This window comes from Electrona antarctica (genome assembly GCF_951216825.1).
Source record: "Electrona antarctica genome assembly, chromosome: 24".
NCBI classification, from domain to species: Eukaryota; Metazoa; Chordata; class Actinopteri; order Myctophiformes; family Myctophidae; genus Electrona; species Electrona antarctica.
The window spans coordinates 16712556-16738088 of NC_136803.1; the positions used below are offsets into that span (position 1 = coordinate 16712556).

The window sequence follows — 25533 nt, forward strand, 5'->3', positions numbered from 1 at the left end:
CCTAAAGGGTGAGAAGCAACTTCGCCCGTGCACGCGTCCGCCTGGGTGACTGTGCTGAGTGAGTGCTGGTGCTTTGGCATTTGAATTCTTGTACTTGTCTTGAGTGTACAGGGTTTGATGAGGTCAGATCAACATATGGAATGTCAGAACAGGTGAGCTCTAAGGGTGGCACTGGGGGCAGTGTCTTGAGTGTACAGGGTTTGATGAGGGCCCAGGTACGGCTGGGCCTTAGTTTACGAGACCTGGGCACCAGGGGGCTTTCCCATGTATGGGGATTTTGAGTGATACACTGACTGTCAAAAATGACGGCCAAAAATGTACGATTTCATAGTAAATGCGACCTGCAGTCGCAACAAGACATAACAGTCGAATGGAAATGAAGTCTTTTTTTTGTTGTTGCTTCTTGTTCATAATGAAAGACCAAAACATCTTAAAAATTCAATTCCACTGTGACCGTATTTAATCAAGTATAATTTTAATTGGAGTTAACGGGAACAACAGATTGAATCAGAGTCCTTGTGCTGTTTTGCGTACTGTCAGGAGAAATGCGTTACGAAAGTTCAAAAGGAAAAGGGAAACATTAAAGCTTACGTCAGGTCAAATTCCGCAGCCTGTAATTTCTAATTTTACTAATTAGCTTCAAGTTTGAGAGTTCCCCCAGCCGGGAGAGTGCTTATTCATTTACTGCTCGCGAGGGTGTGTCAGAGCGCTCGTCCATCAAGTAAATAAAGGTCATGTACGCCATTAAGCATGAACGCTGATGATGAGCTTCTAATAGCTCCTTTGTTCGTTCACTCGCAGGGAGGGAGGGCGGGTCTCGTTTGGATCCCAGCAGCTGCGGGAATTGCATCTGTGTACATTCGGCTCAGCAGACGTTTGTGTGCAGACTGTATGTCTGTCGTACTTCTTCTCCATCCTCTCCTCACGACGTACGCTAACGCTGCACTTCACCAGTGACCCTCAACCTGTGGGCCATAGGCCCGTAAGGATGTAGCTAGTGGGCTTCCAAATTGCCAAAATCACTAACATTTAATGATAATATAGCCTGGCCTAGCCAGCCTGCTTTCTGGTCTAGAGGGGCGCGCGCGCAAGGAGCAACTGCTGGAGAATATTGCTGATCTCATTCTGGCGGATCACAATTTGTGTCCTCACTTTTGTCTTCAATGTTTGTGTTTACACACTTTTGTCTTCAATGTTTGTGTTTACACACTTTTGACAAAGTCAAGGTCTGTGACTTTGAGAGTGGAACCAAATCGGCTCCATTTGTACACTTTCTCTGAGTTATGAATATGAAGGCATACCAAAACGGTGGGTCCTTGAAATAAATAAAAAAAAATGCCTGAGGACCACTATGTATTAGACTATCCGGGACACTGCGACTGTTTGAGTCTGTGTTCTTGTTGTACTGTTTACTGTTTCTTTGTAATGACGAGGAGGATCAGAGGAACTAAGGTAAATGCTGCTGCCGCTCTCTCAAGTCACTCTAGTCTAGATAAGAGAAGAGCATGGGCTCGATGCCAGAAATGTACTGGGAAAACACGTCATCTTGATGCCGAGCGCTCTCATTGCACATGAAGGACATGTGCGATCAGTCCTGTTGTGTCTGTCTGATGGCGGCGTGAGATTCCACCATGGTGGCTGAGGGGGTGCGGGTGTCTCGACGCCTGCCTGCATCTCTCTGCTCAAAGATTAGTTTTGCAGTATGTCAACGATGGGTGGTTGTTTATGCCCCCTGCTTGGCCCTCTCGATGCGTAAATCGGCTGAGCATGGCGCGCGCGCGCGCGCGTGCGTGCGTGCGTGCGTGCGTGCGTGCGTGCGTGCGTGCGTGCACTTCTGCCTGAGTGCACAGTTCTGTTTCACTGAGTACATATTTATTTTTGTCTCAGTGACTGTGTGTGTGTGCACACAATTATATTTCTCTGGGAAGTGGGATCACAGTGTGTGTGTTTTCTGTGTTAGGTGTGTGTTTGCATGTGCACGCCGTGCACATGATGATTGAGTGATTACCTGTTAAAGGTCAACCTTCCTACACTGCCATCGTCATGTTGATGCTGATCTATACCTGAAGTTTAGTAAGAGATTGGCGAAGTACAGGGTTGAGTCGACTTTATTATACCACTGGCTTTCAACCTTCACATCGAGGCCCATTATTTATTCGGCATTTGAGCCACGGACCACTGATGACATTTAGCCTCTCAGACCCAAGACTTAGAATATTTTGTTGTCGTCCACAATTCCATGCTGTATTGATGTGGTACCATAGGAGAGATAACAGGCAAACGTTGAAAATCCTTCTCTAATTCTCTCCAATTGTGTAAATTAACAATAATCTAACCCTTGAGAGCGTACAATGAAACCAAATAGTTTCATTATGATTTTACACTCTGAAGAGTTAAAGATCTATAAGGGTCCTTTTGGTAACTACTCTCCAACATTTAGCTGGGGACCACCTGGAACCAACCCCCTCAAGGACCACTGGTGGTCCCCGGACCACTGCTTGAAAACCACTGCCCTATATCTATATATGTATATACATTGCTGTGACATCACCGCAAGTTTTCTTCTATTATGTAAAAAAATATATATGTAAGATATAGTCTTCTGTTACAGGAAAAACAAAAACAACATAATGTCCTTCTGTTACTCTTCTGTTGCTGGTCTTAGCAGGTGTAGTCACAGACACTAGTCAGTTACTTGGAGGATTCCCTCTCTGCTAGCGATGTGGATTTCAGTTTCCCTTCTGGAAAAGCTAGAAGTTCATCCGCCAATAGCCTGTAACCTCTAACATAACACAACGACATAACTTCACCCCAGGAACTCCTAGCATCCCTGTTCTGGGACAAACAGTTGGCGAAAAATTGCAGATCTACAAGCACAACGCACAATGCATGCACGTTGCACAATGCGTCACAACGTGCCACACGTCGGAAGGTTGTAGATCAGCTTTTATAACCGGTATGGTCCTTTGACCACATTCATCCATCATTCAGCGTCCTCCCTATCTCCCCACCGCTCCGCTTTCAAAAGGATTAACGCAGCGGATGGAAATCCCCTCGGGCGGATGACGGAGCTGCCCAGGTACCCAAAACAAATCAATAGTACTATACAGCGGTACCAAGACCGCAACCCTTCCCTTCCAGGTCTAGAATTCCAAGTTCCCATTAGCCATGGAACTCACGTTCAGTTGTCAGCATCCTTTGGATATAGCAGCTCAAAACCTGTCGGGATGCTGCTATTTTAGCTACCTTTTGTGTATCATACGTCAACTCAAATAAAGGTGATTAAGAAGCGATACATCGCTCGTCCTATACCTCTCTTTTATTTTTATGTTTTATTCTCATTTCCTTTCTTTTATTGTAACTTGCTGAATGTATGACCCTGTACTTGTTTTCAAATAAGTGTAATGTAGGTTTGTGAAAGCGTCTCCTTTCCCCCTTTTCCCTTCAGAGCTGCCCAGATGTTCGTCTTTTTAGTTTTTTCTTGTTAGTTCGTTTTTTTTTGTGTTCCAAAGAAAAAGAAAATGTAACTTTGGTCACCATTGAGAACATGGGAAATATACCTTTATATACATATATGTATGATTGTAATGCACTTGATCTCATGATGTAGTTGTTCATTATGCTTGTACACGATGACCAAAATAAAAACATAATTTAAAAAAAAAAAGAAGCGATACAAGGAGAGAAAAGTGCTAATTGAGGTTGAGTCAAGGCAAGGCAAGAGTCTTCAGACGGAAGTGGAAATAACATGTGAGTGAGTCTGACATTCTGACTGCATTCTGACTGCATCCCCTCACTTGGTGCAGCGGTCAAAACAAGTCCTACTCGAAGCATCATCTCTTCTTTCACTGCTTTTTTCAGCGTTATTTCTTCTTTCACTATCCGCGGCCGCGCACAAATAACATGAATCTCCACCTTGTATGACTCTATGCTTCTGTGTCGGGTCGACTCGTGTCGTGACACCGCGTCGTGACTCGTGATTGGTGGAATATCTTTCTGATCTGAGCAGCAGAGACAGTTACTCGGCTCTTGGGAGGTGTAGTTCCAGACTCTATAGTATGTACGGAGATTGTGGAATAGTTGTCTGGCTAGTACGCGAGACTAATGAAGGCTCGAACAGCCTTCCTGTGTCAGCTATGTTAGCTGATTCAGTGTGCGTGAAGGGTTGTAGGGGAGGATCATGTCCTGATGGTATGGGGATGACGTGGGCTTGGCTGCCTGTAGGCTATGGCCAGTGTTTTGTACATGCTGCAGCCATGCAACACAGTCTGACGTTTCCCCAGGCTGATGTTGGAGGGAGGCAAAGCCTGGCGGAAAACCCTTGAACGCAGACGCAGTGGATGGATGCCCGCAATGCCCGCATGCACAAGAACGTGACCAAATTTGATTTTGTATTTGAGAAATATGAGTGGATAATTTGTTACTACACATCTCTGTCTCTCCCTATATATATTTTGAGTTGTGGTATTGCGCTGCAGGTTTAGCTGTACACTGGGATGGTTTTGATTTAGTTTTGGTTGACCATTGGGCTGCCTTAATTGTCACACAGACCTGGCAACTCTGGTGAGACATCCTGAAACCGCTGTGCTCAGTGTTGATTTCGTCGACTAAAACTAAGACGAAAAATGTTCGTCGACTACCTTTTTTCACTAACAAACTATATGGAAACTAAGCTATGATGACTAAAACTGAGACTAAATATACTGCCAATTTCGTACAAATAAAAACTGGACTAAAATGTTAGGAAGGGACTAGTGGACAAGAGATCCAGTATAAGTCATTTTACAATATTGGTTGTATGCTGAAAATAGCAGATCTACAAGCTCACAACGCTCACAACAATCTGCTATTTTCAGCAAGTGAAAATCAGCCATTACGACGGCATCAAGGCCCACCAAAATGCATTTATGTCGACTAAATCGACTGTAGATTTAGTCGACTAAAATCTTAGGATATTTAGTCGACTGAAACTAGACTAACACTAAAACATTCCGGATGACTAAAAAGCTATTCAAGAGACTAAACTAAATTGTCTGCCAAAAACAACATTGGCTGAAATGCAGCAATAACATCTCTCACTGTACTGCGTCTCTTACTTTGTTTTTGAACATTTAATTTGTATGACCTGGAATGATATATGGTTATGGTTAGCACTGTTTTTTAGAGGTAATGTAGTCACCTAATTGGTTACATATTCTGTCAGTCAAGTTTAGACACTAGCCTCTTTGAATGAATTCAAGGGATTCTAAATGTGCTTTTGACACGGTAGTTTCCCACACATCTTCTAATGTTTTAGAGGCATTAGGAAGATGAGTAGCACGTGAATCATAGCACACACACACACACACACACAAACACACACACACACACACACACACACACACACACACACACACACACACACACACAGCAGTACATGTACTTTTCACCTGATTCTTCTGTGTCACTCTCCTCGTTGTCTCTCACACCCCAGTGCAGCGGCGTACGACGGCAGCACACGGGTGTCACATGGGCGGTACGCGGCCGCCCCCAGAACCGGTCGAGAGAGGGAGCAGCGAGTTTTTTTTATTTATGTCGCCGCACGCGCAGGTGATTCAGACGGTTGAAATTATTCGCGGAATGAATGTTATAGACGTCGTCCTGACAGACGGGGCCAGAGTGTGAAACCTTCAAGTTCAAAGAGACCTGCCGGAGTGACATGACTCATGCAACGGCGGGCATGTTCATACGCGCGTGCGCGCGCACACACACACACACACACACACACACACACACACACACACACACACACACACACACACACACACACACACACACACACACACACACACACACACACCAGATTTGGGTCACAAAGCATGTTTTGCCCCCCACAGTGTGTTTGGATCCAGTGTTAGCCAGTCATACGTGTGCTTTTTCGCCCCCCCTTTCTGAGCTACCCGATAAAGACGGTGTCCCTCGGCACCGCAGACTGCTGAGTAAAGTGTTCAGTAGACCCAGCCAGGCTTCATAAAAAAATCACACCTGTGTGAAGTGAGTGGTGCAACTTCGTGTGGGGGTCCCCGAGGGTCCAGACCCACAGGACCACGGTCAGGGTGCAGGCCCGGTTCCGGCGAGCCGCCCCACGTCTTAAACGGTAGAGGAATGAGAGAGTTACCATGTCTGGGTCTCCGGGGGTCCCCGGGGAGTCCCGGGGACCCCCGGGACTCTCTTTGACTTTGACTTTGACTTTGACTACTGTCACTGTACTGTACTGGCACAACCGAAATCATCATATATACAGTTAATATGTGCGTGTGTGTTTGTGTGTGTGTTAGGTTGCGCACAGGAGGTGAAAAACAACCATGCTATTTTCGTGCTCATACCCACCCAGGCACCCAGGTACCCACACACATAGCTCCGTAAGGGAGTGGTTGTACCACTCAAAAAAGCAGCAGATAGACCCTCCCCACAGGGCTGACCTACGGGTTGGGGGGAGGTAGAGTTTGTTCCATTTCCTATCCACCCTTTATGGCGACTGCGGCAGTAAATCAGCACGTTTTTAGCACCGCGGCGCTCGCAGGTTTCATGCCAGAGTTCAAGGACGGTCGGTAACGTCACCGCTTTGAAACATGTCAGGACACACAGGAAGTCAGGGAGAGGACTGGAGAAGAGGCATGCAGGCAAGGCCGATCATATACTGTAGTGTTAGGCCTCTTGGTAATTGGTAGATGTTTAAGAAAGTAGGTCTGGGCCAGGGATTACTCAAAAGTATACACATTACAATATGACCTGGAAAGGTCTTCCTCGTGCTGGTGCATAACTTGACCTTAAATCAATGTTTCTCTCTCTCTCTCTCTCTCTGGGAGAGTTTTGAGGTGCTGCAGGAGTGTCGCTCGCTGCCCTACTTTTGAATAGCTGCCATTTTTCTCATTGCCCAGGTCCAATTAGAAAGGTGGCTGTCTGAGCATACACTCTTTTTTTAAACATGTAGCTCATGTCAGCTCCTATTTGGGTCAGGCAGGCTCAAAGTACAGTATATACTGTACTGTAGTGTATACTGTATGTGGGAAGAACAACTCTGCACTATCTGTGCAGAGGTATGATCTGGGTGGCTTACGGTCTCACGGTTATGTTTTAACTGGGCCATAGAGCAATGCATCCACGAAGAAACATCTTGCTTGCGCAGGAAAAACATACGTAATAACAAAGTTGATATTATAATAAGGTTTGACATGAGTGAAAGACAAAACAACAATAATGCAACTAAGAAATAAGATAAGAAGAAAGCTCTTGAAGCCTTCATACTCAGAGCCAGATATCATCTTATTGGCCTTGCCTGTAGCAGCTGGCAAAGACTGACAATGTTATGTACTGTACTGTATATGTTAGAGTTTGACTCACTAGTCTCTCTCTCTCTCTCTCTCTCTCTCTCTCTCTCTCTCTCTCTCTCTCTCTCTCTCTGTGTGTTTCCATTTGTCTTGATAATTTTGGAAGTTAGTTGTTGTTAGTTGCTGAGTTAAGTGGTCGTTCTCAAAGTATAGGAATCTGGGCTGGGGACCCAGTGGGTCCTTGAGGGTGTTCGACTTTATTTTAACCCTATTTTATAGGACTGTATTTGAAAATAACCGATCTACAAGCTCACAACGTATTGCAATGCAATGCGTGGTGATCTTGTTACATCTGCTTTCTCAAAGAAAAGTGACAAATCTTGAACAATTGTGAAAAACATTTAACCACGCAAATCTTCTCTTATGTGGGTCCCTGGCACAAAATCTTTGCAGATGGGGGTCCGCATCAAAATTCATATAATTTGGGAGTAGGGTTTGTGAACCACTGGACTGTGATGCTTGTAGATCTTGCTATTTTGGCCATAGTACATAGTACAGTTCATTTCGATCTTTGGTGACGGCGGTCTTTTGTGTCAGTCTTTTCTTTGTACATTTCAGTAATAGTCTTAATCGTCCACTAAAATGTCCTGATCGTGACAGCCCTGCTCTCCCGTGCCATTCCACACATTCCTCTTCCAACTGCAAACCATCTTCTCCCATTTACTGAAATCAAGGGCACTCAATTAAAGGGTCCTTATCATTCTATGGCTCCTTTTAAAGTAGACGCTAAAAACCTATCCACCTGCTTGGGGGGGGGGGGGGGGGGGGGGAGACGACTACATATGGAATTAGTTCCAGGATGGGTGGAGGGGGGGCCTTTTTTCGGGAGCCTTTGATATCACAATCCACTTGATGCTTGAGTTGACTTTGAATCTGCAGACGCAGCCCTCAGCACTTTAGATTTTTTTTTCTCCTTCCCCTTTTCCCCCCCCACTGCACATTGATCCTCTTGGGAAAAGAATGCAGCTCTGTTTGAGGCAGCGGCTGGAAATGACTTCATGCAGGTCCACCGAGAGAAACGTGCAGAGAGAGATGAGCGAATATATTGACTGCGCCGGTAATTAATGCAGTCGCAGTTGCTTTGCTGCGGGGAGCGTTGCATGAAAGCGCGTTCACCAAATGGCATAATATTATATGAGACAAAGGAAAAAAAGTGCGGCTTCCGTGAGGATGTTTGAACAGACCAGGGATGCAGAAACAAACTGTATGGATGGATAGTTTATTGTTGCTTTTGGACTGTAACTCTAGTATAGAGTATGCAGGACAGGTGTAGTCGTATACTGTCTAGTATACTAGCGCTTAGATTTGCAATAGCCAATAGAAAACATGTATTTTCATGTTGTAGTAAGTTCTAGGCTAGTGCCAGACTGATAGCACTAGTACTAAAATACTGACTTTTTTACGTCATCAGTCAAAAAATCAAGCTCACAAAGCGTCGCGTTCTGATACGTTGTGAGCTTGTATATCTTAATTTGACACATTTTCTATTTATGGGAACATTAACATTCATCAATTTAATGAAAAGTCTTCAAAATAGTTTAGAATTTATTTTTGCACATTTTTGACATAATGTGGTCAAAACATAATGTGGTCAAAACATTAGTAATCGGTGAGCTATAAAGACTCTCCAAAATCGTGGGGTCGGCATTGTACCCCAAACCTGGCTGGGCTTTGGGTTTGTTGTTTTTTTCTGTTGGAAGCTTGTGTGGTTTTGCTGTTCTGACTGTGTTGATGGCTGCTGTGTGTGTGTGGAGATGTTTCACCTGTAGCAGTTTATGGCTGGGCGGTGCAGTGATGCCAGCAGATAGGAATGCTGCATCCGAGCCAAACGGCTCAGAAGCAGCAGTGCCTGATTTGTACTCGGTGGTGTAAAGCATACATGGGAAACTGGCTGGCCCCCACCTTCACTTAATGTGCCCCGCAGGTTAAATATCAGAATACTGATATAATATTGATTTCAGCTGTTACAATTCCAAACATGCAAACATGAGCCGGTTGAATTACTTCAGTCAGTAGCTTAATTACTAGTATTACAATGTTATAGAGGGTATGCGCATGCATAAAGTGAATGGCAGATCGAGTGGCAAAGTGAGCGACAAAGTGAATTTAAGGTTGTTTAAAGTAATTTAATGCAATCAGATAGGACTTTTCTGTTTGGATGTATGGGCTGTCAAGGCCAGAAAGTAGTTTTTTGCCACTCAGTACTAGGAATTCCTGCATAACTTCCGGGTATGATGATGATGTCACGCGCATACCCTCTATTGTCTGTTTTTTTTATGTCCAATGTATTTGTATTTCGTTCATGAAGTTAACATAACATAACATTTTTGATGAATTGAACATGGTGGACCCTATTGGAAACAAGTGTAATGCTTAATTGGGTCGTCCACTCACAGTTAACAGCCTTTGTATTGAGTTTGTGCTTGAAATGTACTGTAATTCTGCAAACTGTTAATACATTTTTCAATCAATCAATAACTTAACTAAATGCATTTGATTAAATAAATAGGTTACTTTTCAGGATTCCAATTGAAAAATAGCAAAAAATATTATAGTCAAATGACCTATAATAGCTGGGGACCCCCTGGAACTCCCTCAAGGACCCCTGGGGGTCCCCGGACCCCACTTTGGGAGCCGTGGCCTTAAGGCACACTGTTGTGCACAAACAACCTCCGCCAGCCCCCGGCTTCTGCCTGCCCCCCCTCCCCCCATACCCCCTCCTCCCCTTTGGAGAGGAGGAGAGGGGAGGTGATTTTGATGGCTCCCGGGAGATAATGCTAGACTAGATCTGGAAGGGGGGAGGTGGAGGAGTGAAATGAGGTAAGGTTGGAACATTATGGGATGCCTTTATGTAGTCCTCCAATCCGAATCGCTGACATAAACCGTCCAATCAGAATTGTTAACACAACACAGTGAACACACACACGTGCCACGCACACTATGTTTGGACCAGACCCGTGTGCACACTATATGTTTGGACCAGAGTAATCTAGTAAGAGAGTGGCGACACACTTTGATCTCGCCACAAAGCGGGCTGCTATGGGATATAGTTCCAAACATTGGAACTGAGATAGAATGACCACTTCCGCATTCCATTGTTACAATGGGAGACAACGATAGTGTCGCCACTCTCTTACTATAGATTACTCTGGTTTGGACATGCTGTTATTGATTTAGAGTTATTCTGACTTGTATAGGCATCATATCAGTCTCTCATCCACTTGTCGATAATCTGTAGTGTACTGTACATTTAATTTATCATTGATTTTATATACATTCATAGGCGATATATGCTCATATTAATTACTGGTGATAGATTGGACATTCTACGTATGCTGCTCATATTTATAATACATTATCTTAACTCGATCAGACCAAGTGCAGAATAAGATGCTATTTTTTATTTTATTTTTTTAATCTGGTTTGTATGTGAACCTGTTACCTGTACCTATCGTGTGCTTCATGCTTAGTGCCGTTGCTGCTATGACACCTGAATGTCTCTATGGAGATCAAGGAAGGTCTAATATGGATACGAATTTAACTGAAGGCAATAACTGGGCTGCGTTGAGTGAATCGTACATTATTAGATTTATCAATACATGTAACCAATTCCATCTGCAACAAAGTCATCTCAGTCCAGCTAGTTTGAAGTAATTGTTTGGAACAGCTCTGTGAAATTCTGATTTTATTTTGCCCGTAGCTACATACTCCGAAATGTTATTCTGAAGGGTTGCTTGTAAAATGAATCTTATCTTCACTGACATCTTACCACAAAGCTCTCCAATGTCAGATGCAAATTGTTTGCTGTGTGTCAGAGATTTTAACTGAATAGCAGTTGTCAGCCAATTTTCTTTCTTTTCTTTTTTTGATATCGGAAGCACTCAACTGTATAGCTGTACTTGAACAGCATAGAATAGCTGCAGGTTCTTGCTGTCAGAAAAACAGACCTTTCGATTGTGCTGGGTTACCCCTAACTCTCTGGCTTACTCTTAACCCTAGCATCTCTATTCTATGGGAACATTTGCCAAGCATGTTCCCCTTAGATCCTTAGGGTTGTGAGCTTGTAGATTTGTTATTTTCGGGCGAAAGATTTGGGGGAAATAGAGCGGACCAAGTACAGAGCCGACCCTGGTCAAGTATTACTTCACTAAGTATAGAGGGTTAAATTGTGATTAGCATTGCTCAAGTCTCTATTACCTGTTAATGAATTCATTTGCAGCATCTGTCATTGATTTGTCCATTGATAGGAGACAAATTCAAATGCATAAAACTAAAAGTTGTCATAACTAGGTTGCGTTCAGTGATCTAAATGGGAATGTTTGAGTGGGAGATGATCGTACACACCTTGTATGTATTCTGAACTTAGCCCCACTTCTTCCAAGCATTGATTTGCTGCAGGGCTGTTGTGTGCATGCTTGTTGTGTCAGATAACCCTGTTAAACTTTTGATCAGGAATCCACCTCATTTTGGAGTTGGCCGCTCTTCGTTGTGCACCAGTGAAGTGCGGGCAACTTTCCCAGACAATTCCTACACTCGTATTAAATGTCTCTCTCCTCTCTGTTTCTCTCATTCAAAGGTTGACGTTTCCTAGCACGGAGCCCCCAGGGTTGCTTCCAAGATTGACCCCCGACTGCCTGCCGCCTGCGTCAATCTCCTGAACGAGCCAATCAATCGCCTCTTGCGCGATAAGACCGCCCACAAGGTTCCGCTGTGCCTGCCGGCGGGCAAGCCCAGCAACATCTCTGTAGCCCCAGGCCAGTTGCCCGGGCACCGCGGGCACCACGCCATGGACACGGAGTCCACCTACTCGGGGTATTCCTACTACTCCGGACGCTCCCGGGGGTCTCACCGGCACGGGTAAGGGCCAAATCACACCCCGTTGTACGACCGTGTCCCTCGGCGAAAGAAGTAACTGATCAAAAACTTGTTACAGTCACATTTTCACTGTGTGGCTCTGCAGGAGTGTAGCCATCTATAAGAGGGTCAGCGTGTGTTGTCTTGTCTGTGTGTCTGGAGCTAGGCTCGCAAACTGCTCGACTGATCAGAGCCAATTTTATGCCCCAGATGTACCTGCACTAAATCTTTTTAATTAATTGATTGAAGTCAGTGGGGCTCCTGTATCGGGCTGAAACCTTGCCCAAATCTGGAGTCTTACGTCACTGAAAATATCTATCATGCATAACTGATGACACAGGCTGGCCACATCAAGTCCGAGATCCACATTGAAGCCACGCCGTTCCCATGTTTATCCTGAGATCCACATGATTAGATCCAAATGTGCGAATTAGGCAAAATTAGGCAAGATTTTATAAAACGTTCCAAAGTGTTTCAAAAACCTACAAGTTCACGACACGTCTATTTTAGTTTGTTCTGAAATTATGCCTCTGCCATTTTCCTATGTCCGCCTTCCTTCTTCGTTTACAACTCCCCATCTTCCTCACTCAGTCCTCCTGTCAGTGTGTCCCTGCGTGCGCGTGGATGCACGTGTCTGTCTGTCTGTGGTGTCCTGTGGTCCCCCAGGGGCCCATTAGTCTGTCAGTGGTGAAATAGCTGTGGTTGACGGCTCTCAGGAAGGCAGCGGGCCCCGGCCCAGACAGGTGCTGAAGGGGCCCGGCTGAGTGATTCCATCAGCGGATGCATGGAGGGCCAGAGAGAGAGAGAGAGATGATAGGAGAGGAGAGGGACATTGAGAAGAGGCTCCCGTTCCAAAACAGTCCGTCCCTTGTACATATGACCATTCAGCTATATAGATCTCTCTCATTCCCCCATAACTCTCACTGGCGTCCCCCCCCGTCCCCCCGTCCCCCCCACTGGCACCTGTTGCAGTCGAGGGGGGACCCCTGCTCGCCCCGGCCTTCGGTCTGCATGGAGAGACAAACATGCGGGCCATGTCCAACCTGCCTTGTCTTTCACTCCACTACATTTGAAAGACAAATGTTGTACTTTTGACTAGTGACTTCTAATGTAGTGAAAATAGTGACACCTGTCGCTCTGCTATTTTCACTATTATAGATTTAATTTGTTTTTAATAGTTGAATGTTTTTGGAAATTATTCAATTCAGCAATACGCCGATATTAATAGAAACAATGTACTTTGTAATTTGTACCTTTTTTGAAGTATTTTTAAAAGCACTTTCTCAACTACAACTTTCTTGTACTGATTAACTTTCACTCGCAGTGGAGTCATATTTGACCAGGAGTATCTATATAGCGTATGCGGGAATTCCTACTGAGTGACACTACTTTCTGGCCTTGACAGCCCATACATCCAAACAGAAAAGTCCTATTTGATCGCATTAAATGACTTTAAACAACATTAAATGACTTTAAACAACATTAATTCACTTTGTCACTCACTTTGCTGCTCGGTTTGCCGTGCACTCGATCTGCCATTCACTTCATGCATGCGCATAGTATCCCCATACCCTCTATACTTTGACTCATTAGTACTGGAGTTGAGTTATTTGTCCACCACTGTTCCTCCTGGCCCAACGCCACCTGCTGCTCGCTCTACAAGCCACGCGTTTAGTTCCTTCAAATGTGACCAGATTTCACTGAGAGCTTGCCATTGCGCAAATTCCAGTTTTTCACCAGAGGAGAAAAACTTTTTTTCCCCTTTTTTTTCAAAAGGAGTTACAGCACAGGCAGACTCTTCACATACTAGAGCATGTCTGAAATAAGTGTCAGAGCTGAAATCGATGTAAATGTAAATATGAAATAAATATGGAAATAAATGTAGCTAGGTGTAATGTTAGAGACCACAGAAGTGAACCTTTCAAGACAAAGACATTACTCTATAAGCCATACTGTATCTCCAAAACTGGTGGGTCAAAAAAAACGAAAATTCAAAAAAAAAACCCAATGGCAGTCCATTTGCCTCCTTCCTTCCACGTTTCCCTCTCCATGTCTCTTTCTCTGTCGTTCTCACTCTATTTCCTCGCCCAACCCACCTCCCGACGAAATCACACCCCTCTCTCCGTGTTTCTGTCGCCCCCCTACCTCACCCCCATACCACCAGCGTGATGAAAAGGCAGCAGCTGCCCTCTCTTGTTCATCTCCACTTGACCCCCCCCCCCCCCCCTCCCCCTTTTTCCCCCATGTCCTCCCCCCCGCCCCCCAACTGTAAGTCCACCCCACTCTAGACTGGAGACTGTCCCCACTCTCTCAAGAAAGGGGCTGGGGGCAGGCGTATCACCCCCCCGCTTTCAGCACACATTCCCAAGGGCAGGAATTTGTCCTTGTACTTCCAAGTTACAGGGAGCGAAAGTGGTCCCACTTTGTTTGGAATGAGAGAGGGCGTGCGAGGGGGAGAGAGAGAGAGGAAGGGAGGGGGGAGGGAGATAAATTGGGTTTGTGGCTTCCTGTATCTGCAGCCTTTTCAAGCGTATGACAGATAATTGGGGCATCCCTGCCAGGGAGGCGCTCCTCTGCCCACACATCACTTCTGGTCGCGGCTGTGCCAGGGCCACCGGCTGGCCAATAATTTGATACGCAAAAAAGCGAAATTGTTGCCTTTGAAACCCCTAGCTGTGCTCGTTTGAAGGTAATGTACGAGTCAGTTCTGGATCGCTGTTGTCTAATTACACTGATGCCAAGGGCCCGTTCGACACACACGGGAGTGCGTGTGGCTCGCCCATAGGCATGTGTAAGTACGCGACCCCCCCCCCCCCCCCCCCTTCCACACACACACACGCACGCACACGCATTTTGTACACACGCATGCACGCACGCACGCACGCGCGCACACACACACACACACACACACACACATGGACACTACTAGCATATTGTGTGTCTGCGTTTCTGGTGGTCTTCTTTTGTTCCAGACACAATTTGTTAGAAGACCGCAAATGGAAGGATGGAGTATGAGATTAGTTAATAGTTTTGATGGTCAGCCCTCAGCCGCAAACAGAAGGTGGCACGATTGTTTGGAGATGTTCCCTTGCATCAGCTCTGGCATAGTCTCTACATAATATCTACCAGGTCAATTCGTCACACCCGACTGGTGTCTGTGTCGCCAGGACACTTTAGATGGAGTGAGAAAAAAAACAATCCGCTGGCTTCCCAATAGTGTCTGCTCTGTCTATGATCATTGCTCCCTGGTGGGAGCTTAGACAAGCCAAGCCATGATGCTGAGACGAGTGTGTGTTCTCTCTCCAGCGTGGCACATGTTCAACAGTGTAGAACAGTATAACTATACCCGAGAGACTATTCTTTATTATGATTAAAGGATACAATGGTTCTGTGAGAGGGCTTTGTACTGAACTGAAATGAGGGCAGGCCATCGAGTTTCCAAGCTGCAAGATACTGATTTGTATTAAAAGTGAATGGTGCGTGAATATATTGTTGTACGGTGCTATGACATCTCACATCTTAAGATGAAGTTGAACATTGGGAAGTCATGGGGCACCCCATAACTCACCTGGTAGCATATTGAGGTGCAATCCTTGTCACAGCCAGCTTGGGAATTGGGTAGGAAAAAAGGAAAAAATATAAACTAAAACATTGATATAACAATAGGAAACGCAAGCACAATGCATTCGTATCTAATTCTGACCCCAACATTTTACTTTATACAATTGCAGCAAAGCTGTCCTCTTTATGTCCTGAATGTACGAATGCACTTCAAAAGCTTATAATTTTAGGATATAAACTTCAAAAAAAGTTCTGGGTTTTTCTGTTCTGTCACTTCACTGATTACTGAATTGCCAATCTCACATTAGCAGCTACTCATGTGTAAAATTGCTTCCTTTGATTGGTTGTACTCCAATTATATGGCAGCATACTGCATTGGCATGGGATTAAGTGGATAATTTAAGCCAATTCATTCACAGTTAGAAATACTCACGGGTACCATTTTCTGCAGCCCGGGTAATGCCTCTCTTTTGAGGCAATGTGCTGTAACGGTCAGTGACTTGGAACAAGACAAAGAAGCCACAAGAACAATACACAAACGATCAGGCAAGAAATCAAAGTTCACTCAAGGTTTTGATCCAGTGATCAGGCAAGGTTCAGAACCGATATCAATCAGCGATGGACATAACCGCAGAGCCTATTTAACCCATTTTGGGGCGGGAACCCCTTTTGGTGTTAGCATTATGTTATGCTTTAGCTATTGAAAAATAGCAGATCTACAAGCTCATAGCGCGCCACTCGGTGCTGCGCTATGAGCTTGTAGATCTTCTATTTTTGAAAAATCGAAGAACGACTGACATAGAAACATAGCTTTTTCAGAAAACTGTCAGGATGTAGAAGACATTTTTAGAATCTGATCTCAGGTCAAAATGGGTTAAACTCATGAACCTCAGCGTCTCTATTCTGAGCATGTCATAATAGGCAAAGATATGACTAAAACACAAGCTAACACTGTAACGTTTGTCCATATAGATCGGTTCTACAGTAGGGTCTAAGACAAGTGGTTTAGAACTTGGTATATAGAACTTCAGAATAGAACAACTGGTAATGTGGAACATTCATATTGTAGACATGAAGCATGGATTTTGTGTTCTATAGAGGGTATGCGCGTGACATCATCATCAAACCAGGAAGTTATGCAGGAATGCCTACTGAGTGGCAAAAAACTACTTTCTGGCCTTGACAGCCCATACATCCACACAGAAAAGTCATATCTGATTGCATTAAACAACGTTAAACAATGTTAAACTCACTTTGCATGTTGCTTTGCCACTCGATTTGCCACTCGGTGTGCCATTCACTTTAAGCATGCGCATACCCTCTATAGTGAGGATGTGAAAAATACAACACTTCACAAATGAGTTCTGTGTTGAGAGATCACCCTGGAAAATCACCACCAGAAACATTTCAATAGAAAGGAATTAACATTACATATGATGATAGGATTCACATTAAATCATCAGCTAAGTGTCCCCTTGAATAATAACATCTTCTTCTAAAAATCCATCTCCATAACCCTCATTTGAGTCCTAAAAAGTGTTAAAAAAAATCACACCTGTGTGAAGTGAGGGGTGCTCTAATCAATTATTGACCTTATACCATCCTTGAAACATAATGTTAGTTACGTCACCAAGAACGGTGGTCCCTTATTGGCCAAGGGTTTCCACCGACACACCGACAGCCGATTTGCTCAGAGTCAGACACATATGACGTAAATTCTCCATTCATTGTCAATGGCAATGTCTCTCTAACGTTGATCCTTAGATTAGTATTCTCACTTTGTGAAAACATACCTAAGGTATGCCACCCCCCCCCCCCCTCAGACTTGACCTCTGTGGTGTTTGGGGTGTACACACACAGGCAGTGGCAGGCGTCATTTGTCCTCCGTCACCTAGCTGCAGTGTTATCTGTTGAGAGCTAATCCTGGCATGTGGCCAGGCCACATAAATGCTTATCACTCCCAGTTCCCAGGGCCCCTTCAACTCAAACCTGTGTCAACAGCAAAACCCAACACGCTGTCAGTTGATTTGGCCCATCCGGCCTGTCGGTTCATGTGCAGCACAATGGACACCGCTGATCTTGCCTGCAGCGTGTCCGCCAGGAATTAGGTTACTGGGCCCTTTGAAAGAGCCTATACCGGTTGTTTTGTGAAAAACGAAATGAGATTCATATTTTTATATCGGGTGTTTAAATCGGGACTTTTCACTCAACGAGTGGATGAAATCCTAAAAAGCACATTTGCGACATCAGAGGAAGAGTGATCTCATGACCCGCCTCAACCCATCATTAGGCACAAGCTATATCATTATCTCATTAAGAAACAATTCTCTCTCTCTCTCTCTCTCTTTCTCCCCCTCATCTCGCCTCGTTCTCTAATGGGTTTGAGATGACTTAGCTGAGCTCTATACGCCCCGTCGCGGCCATTTCGCATTTTGGCTCGGACCACAGACCACACTCACACTGTGGCTCCTTTAAGGCTCGCAGGTGGTGACTCCGGGCTCGGTTCCTCCTCACAGGTGTGTGGTTTGGCCCGCCAGCCGTGCGGAAAGCAAAGTCACTTCTTCTTGGTGTGGGTGTGAAATTCCGCGGTCTCTCCCCCGCCGCCTGCGATTTTTCCATCCCGATCTCTCCCCCGCACGGAAGCTGGCGAGAGTGTGATGGCGGGGAGCTCTTAGCTTCAGGTGTGTCGCGGCGGGAAGAAAGGGTTTTCCTTGAGTCTTTGGCAGAGCTCTGCCTCAGCTCGTCAGGCATCGGCGGGCCCATAATTCCCCCCTCGCTGCTCCCATATTCCTGTCCAGAAAGCTACACTGGAAGTTAAGACCTGAGGCTGATTCTACAAAAATAATGTCTACTATATCAGTGGTTCCCAAACTTTTTTATGTCAAGTACCCCCAAATTAACATTTATTAGCCCGCGGACCCCCCCATTTGAAGAGATATGCCAGGGACCCCCATGAGAGAAGATTTTTTACGGCTCTAGCAGTGATTCTCAACCCGTTTAATTTCAAGAACCCCCAGTTTGACATGCATATTAGTCTACGGACCCCCATTTAATGGCATTTCTATCTCTGAGATCCCAATTTATATTGTAAAATCAATGTTAATTTAACTCTGAGAGTGTACAAATGGTCCATTTGGTTCCATTTGTACACTCTCTTTTGTACACTCAGAGTTACGTCCATTTGGTTCCAAACTACCATTTAGCTGGGGAACCCCTGGAACTCCCTCAAGGACCCCTGGGGCTACCCGGACCCCACTTTGGGAACCACTGTACTAAATTCTTTCTGAAAATAATTATGTTGCTATATCAGTCATGCTCAAACCTTTTCATGTCAAGGACCCCCCAAAATTATACGTGTTTGGTGGCGGAACACCCATTTGAAAATATCTTTTTGGTCAAGTAGGCTAGGACAACAACTTCAACGTGCAGGTATTTAGCATTGCGTACTGTTCTGATGACGGGCCACGATACCTTGTTATACTGTATTTTATACAGTATCTAATGTTATACTGTAGTTTTCTCAGTTGAGCTGCTGTGCCAACTCAACTGCAAATGCCTACTGTAGTGTGTTCTTACATACCTAGCGGGTCCCTGTGGAAACTGCTGCTGCAAATGTTGTTATATTGATTGATTGCTTGCTTGATTGATTGATTGATTGGAAATTGTATTAACAGTTTGTAGAATGGGTACAGTTCAAATGAAAGTAACCTACACGGGTGACGGGTCAATACAAAATCTGAGTATAAAAAAGCACTAAGACTTGTTTACATCAGGGTCCTCATCAGAACATTTCAAGACGTACAAAAACGTCTATATGCCTACTCTATTGTGTTCTGACCGGCGTGCGGGTCACTGGCCGTTGGTTCACTTGGTTGTGTTAAAAAATGATCAAAAAGATAATAATAATAATAAAAACTCATTTCACACGTGCACGCACGCAAGCTCCGGCACCTAATCATTTACAAATTAAGCACTGACAACAATTAATGCAATGTGGATGTACACAATTTAGTGCAGATTAATTTATATGAATTCCTAGAAGTACTGCCTTTTCGTTTGCCATGGGTACTCAGGGGTTAGTAGTCTAAAAAAATAGAACATAATATTTTCTGCATCTTGATTTTCATATCTTCTTTCGTACTGTTCCTTAAAATGTCTCTATCACACAGAAGCGTCAATATTTTTCCCCTACTTGCTCATCTTTGTGCCATCTGGCTTGCAGACAGAATCAGACACACACTAGCCTTTTGTTCATGGCTATAGCACACGTTCCAAAAGGAATAGCTCATGTACTGGCAGATATGTCGGTAACGCACGCACACACGCACTATATCTGGTTCTATTTTTGAGTGGTGCAACCACTCCAAGGAACAGCAATGTCCCTATGTCCACGTACCTGTCCCTATGTCCACATACCTGTCCCTATGTTTAGAGTACCAGTAGGGGCAAAAGTGGCGCTGTTGTGCTAGAAACAGGGAGAGAGAGATAGTGTTGCACTGGTGCCTGCTAATTAGAGAGGGAGAGGTGTCTGCTAAATGCTAATTCCCCCACACAGTAACTCTGTCATTTCTCGACCGTTTCGGACGCGTGGCACCCTGGGCGCGTTCCTGTGGGTCTGGAAGTTCCGGGGATCCACCGGGTAACCCCACACGAAGTTGCACCACTCAGTTCACACGTGTGTGATTTTTACTCAGGTACAGAACTACATGTAAGGGTCCATTTGATTCCAATCTATCAATCATTTAACTGGGGCGGGACCCCCTGGAATCCCCTCAAGGACCCCATGGGTGTCCCTGGGCCCCCACATTATGAACCACTGGTTTGGTTATCAGAACTCCTTAACGTCCCCCCTGATAACATTTGAAGTGCGAACGCTGGTGTGCAAACCTCCCTCTCGGTCAAATCAACGGCCGAACCCCCAGCTCCCCTGCAGCTCCCCTGCAGCTCCTCTGCAGCTCCCCTGCAGCTCCCCTGCAGCTCTCCTGCAGCTCTCCTGCAGCTCCCCTGCAGCTCCCCCGCAGCTCCCCCACAGCTCCCCCACAGCTCTCCTGCAGCTCTCCTGCAGCTCTCCTGCAGCTCCCCTGCAGCTCCCCCACAGCTCCCCCACAGCTCCCCCACAGCTCCCCCACAGCTCCCCCGCAGCTCCCCTGCAGCTCTCCTGCAGCTCCCCCGCAGCTCTCCCCTGCAGCTCCCCTGCAGCTCCCCCGCAGCTCTCTCCTGCAGCTCCCCTGCAGCTCCCCCGCAGCTCCCCTGCAGCTCCCCTGCAGCTCTCTCTTGCAGCTCCCCTACAGCTCCCCTACAGCTCCACTACAGCTCCCCTACAGCTCCACTGCAGCTCCCCTGCAGCTCTCCTGCAGCTCTCCTGCAGCTCCCCTACAGCTCCCCCACAGCTCCCCTGCAGCTCTCCTGCAGCTCCCCTGCAGCTCTCCTGCAGCTCTCCTGCAGCTCTCCTGCAGCTCCCCTGCAGCTCCCCTGCAGCTCCCCTGCCCATATGTACAATGAACCTAATCCCAGACTGCATCAGCACACTGCTGGAGAAACTGTGGCCGTAGTCATGGAGAATGATGATAGCCATCATTTATTTATTAAGGCTCACGTCAACCTCCCGGTCCCCCCCCGCCTGATTTATCCGAAATGAAACCGCAGTCAATCACTCCCATGTCTGTGATTGTGATAACAAGACTCCAGCGGGCGTTATTATAGCAATATAACTGCCAGTATGGTTATTTTTTTTCTCTCCGCACAGTTCACAGTTGTACACACAGGTTACACACGCATTGCACAGTGCTCCCCTGTACTTTCGAAGGACTGTGTTAAGCATTTAAAAAAAGTATGTATACTGTAGATTATTATTATTAGTTGTTGTTATGGAAGTGGCTGCCTGATAATGATCTGTTGTGATTGAGGTGGCAGATAGTTTCCTGTTGCCACTTCACAGTAAGCAGTGAGCTGCATTCAGTTCATGTCAGTGGTTCCCAAACTCTTTCATGTCAAGGACCCCCAAATTGACACTCATTAGCCCGCGGACCCCCATATGAGTAGATTTTTATGGCTCTAGCAGTGATTTCCATTCATTGAGTCCTGGATGGATTTCAAGGACCCCCAGTTTGACATAAATTAGGATACGGACCCCCATTTAATGCCATTTCTATCTCTGAGACAATTTATATTGTAAAAGCAATGTTAATTTAACTCTTGAGAGTGTACAAATGGAACCAAATGGACTCGTTAGGGTCCGTTTGGTTCCATTTTTGCACTCTCTTAGTTACAGACCCATAAGGGTCCATTTGGTTCCAAACTATCATTTAGCTGGGGACCCCCTGGAACTCCCTCAAGGACCCCTAGGGGTCCCGGGACCCCACTTTGGGAACCACTGGTTTACGTGATAGTCTCTTTGAATGATATTCAGAAAGCCTGTAATCTGCCCAAGAAGCTTAATAAAATAAAATAAAAACACAACATGTCGCAACTTGTAGATTGGCTACCGGTATTTGCGTCCTGGGAGACCCCGGTCAAGTAAGTATATAGATTTAAGTGGTTATGGTCTTGAGGGCAGAGTCACTGACTTCAGTAATAACAAGATCAAAGAAGGCTTTGCAGACTGTCTGGAATCAATCCAGAGTCACATCAGCCAGACTAAGATGGCAGGCAGGTTGAGGAAGTGATTTATTAAGTCCCTCCCATTTGAAAAACCCCCCACAGTTAGTATCACTACTTGTTCATTGACTGAGCTGTTTGTCAGTGGATTTGGCTGCGGTCCCCCATCTTAACACTACTTATGCTAAGGACGTGTCCGGTCTGTCCACGCGTCTTTTCTCATCAAACTGTGGGGGTCCTTGGTCGTGTATACACGTCTGTAGGTCCTTTTTAATGAACGAGATCGCTCATTTTTGGCCTTTCCTTCTTCAGCGATCCTAGACCGGTTTCGCACATGCACACTGCCTACTAAAGTTGCTCATAACTTGTGATGACGGCTATGGCCGTTTTTAGGCCAAGGAGTATTTTTCGGGCAAAACTAATGTTTGGAATGTATTCAGAATCATGAAAACCCCGTAGTTTGACATGTCACATCCTACTTAAAGTATGATGGAATTTTGCCATATATTGGTTGTCTACTATGGTGTGGTATACAAAAATGGCCATAACATAACTTTCTTTCGTGATGTTTCCGGCAGAGCAGACCTCTTATTCTGTGGACCTTAATGACCAAGTGAATTGAAAAATCCCACCTGTGTGAACTCCCCTCTCCCCCTGCCTCTCTCTCTCTCTGTAATTAGCAGGCAACAGTAACACCACCATGGCCCGTAGCACTAGCCCCTTAGATAGCACTTCATGTAGACTTAGATAGTATTTTAAATATAGCACTTCATGTAGACTTAGATAGTATTTCAAACAGACTTACAGCATGTTACGTAGACAGCCCCTACTGGTACTCTAAACATAGTCACATAGTCACATAGGTTAGGACGGACATTGCTGTTCCTTGGAGTGGTTGCACCACTCAAAAAACACAAATAAAAAGTATGTCATGACATCACAGGTCAAAAAACACAAATAAAAAGTATGTCATGACATCACAGGTCCTCTCAAATGTTGGGTGACTGGCTCCCCGGCTAAGAGCATCACCTAATTCCCTTCAAATGCCAAATCAAATTGTTTGTTCACGCGGCTCCCCTCCTCCGCCATCTATCACCGCCCCGTCTTTCCTGCTGCGCTACTGTATGTCTCAAAGAAAAATGCCGGTGAGCCGACTGCCAACTCTCCATTTAACAGTTATCAATTATTCACTCCGGGAGCGTCTGTCTGGCTATCAACATGAGCTTAAATCACAGCGCATTTCTGAACAGGCTAAGATAAACTGTAAAAAAAAACAAAAAAAAACTTTGAACCACAAAACCCTCACAGTCCTTCCTCTCTGTTTGCGGTTTTGGGAAACTGTGGCTAGCCTTTGTTGGGGTTTTTTGGGGGGAGGAAGCCGCCACTTGCGCGCAGGGCTGGAGGGGAAGTACCAGAATAGCACTGAGGAAACGGTGTGGTGAACTCCCTTTAATCAAAACACCTAGATCCAATGGAGTTGTGCAGGACTGCAGGGCTGCTGCTGCTGCTGTCAATCAGAGCCTTATTCCCTCATTAGGGCCCCTGCAGGCAGGATATCCTGGACATGGATGGGTGGGAACCGCCATTGTGCACGTGAGTGGGTTTCGAGAGTGTCTCTGCAGAGTCGAGTCGTCGTTAGCATTGGGGGTAAAAGTATTTAAGTTCGTAACACTTTTCTGGGTCTTGGGGTGCAACAGTTATTCGATGTAGTTTAATCAATGACAAAAACAAATAGATTTGAATAAAATTATTGATTTATAAAATAGTGAAAATCGGTGATTTATAAGCTCACAATGTGTTGCGATGCAACGCATTGTGGGCCTGTAGATCGGCTCTTTTTGCACCTTTTGTACGACAGTATAACATATAAGGCTTAATTGTTCGTAAGATATTAGACAATTTAGTAATTTAGTAATTCAGCAAATTATTAAAAGAATAATCACGTTTTACGGTGGTCCGGTAAAAAAAAGTAATCAATGGAATAATCGCTGAGAAAATAATCAATAGTTGCAGCCCGACATGCAGTGGCAGAAAGAGTGGTTCTGCTGTGCGTTGCTCTGCAGGGCGTGAGGTGGTGGTTTGGTTGCTCTGCAGGGCGTGAGGTGGTGGTTTGGTTGCTCTGCAGGGCGTGAGGTGGTGGTTTGGTTGGAGGTGGGTAGTGGTTGTCCCCTAATGAAGCCTACCGGGAAACAACAAAATCCTCCTCCTGCGTGGTAGAAATCACATTGGTTCCACTGCTGTTCTACTGTCTCTCCCACAGAAGACGCGATTAGCATTAAATGACACGCTTACAGAAAGAAAATATTCTCTTTTCCCTCTGCTTTTTGTCTTACATGAGAGAGAAAGTGACGGCTCGGAACAACGTCCTGCTGTTCTCTCTTCGTTGACCAGGGTTATGACCTGCCCAGAATATTAACACATTAACACACAGTCTAACCGTTGTCTGCCTTTATCGGAATATTCTGTCATTTAAGGGACGTCACGCTGGGGTTCATCTGGTTATAACCGGGAGGGAATCCCACTCAGGTATAGAATCTCTTCTTTCATGGAGGGATGTTATTCACTTTTATATCAGAAAGTATGTTTAATTCGACAGATGTGTGAAAAGCCTCCCTCGGCTACTGTCATCATCATCACAGTGCCTTTGAGCAAGACGCTTAACCCCCCCCCCCCCCCACACACACACACATGCACGCACGCACGCACACACTCGCTCTCGCTTCCTCAGGTGTAGAGCGCCTGAGCGGCCAACAGCAGTGTTAGATTGTGTTTGTGCTGTTGCTGTTGCTCCCAGGTGTGTCTGTGCATAACGACGCGTGAAGCATGAAGCAGTGCATTGTGGGGCGAATAAAGCATCTGTGCACAGTCTGCTCCCCGGCGATTACATAAAGCTCAAAAAGAGAGGAAAGCACAGGTATCCCGCCTGCCTGTTTAGTATGCATGCTAACGCACGCACACACAGACAGACACACACACACACGCACGCACGCACGCACGCACGCACGCACGCACGCACGCAGACACAGACACAGACACAGACACACACACACACACACACGGACAAGCAATTTCCGACTTTATTACGATGCTATGGGTTTCAATCTGGCTTGGGAGTATAATAAAACAGAAATGCCTTAAAAGTGATATCGTA

The 25533-nt window shown here is 45.4% G+C and overlaps 1 protein-coding gene across 1 annotated transcript in view; it reads left to right on the top strand.

Annotated features, from left to right (window-relative positions):
- The window catches only part of LOC306917341 (vang-like protein 1), a 122011-nt gene that overhangs the window by 7755 nt on the left and 88723 nt on the right, over positions 1-25533 (top strand). The window contains 1 exon segment of the mRNA XM_079495520.1: positions 11947-12227. Coding sequence (XP_079351646.1) covers positions 12157-12227 — 71 coding nt within the window. The 5' untranslated portion in view covers positions 11947-12156.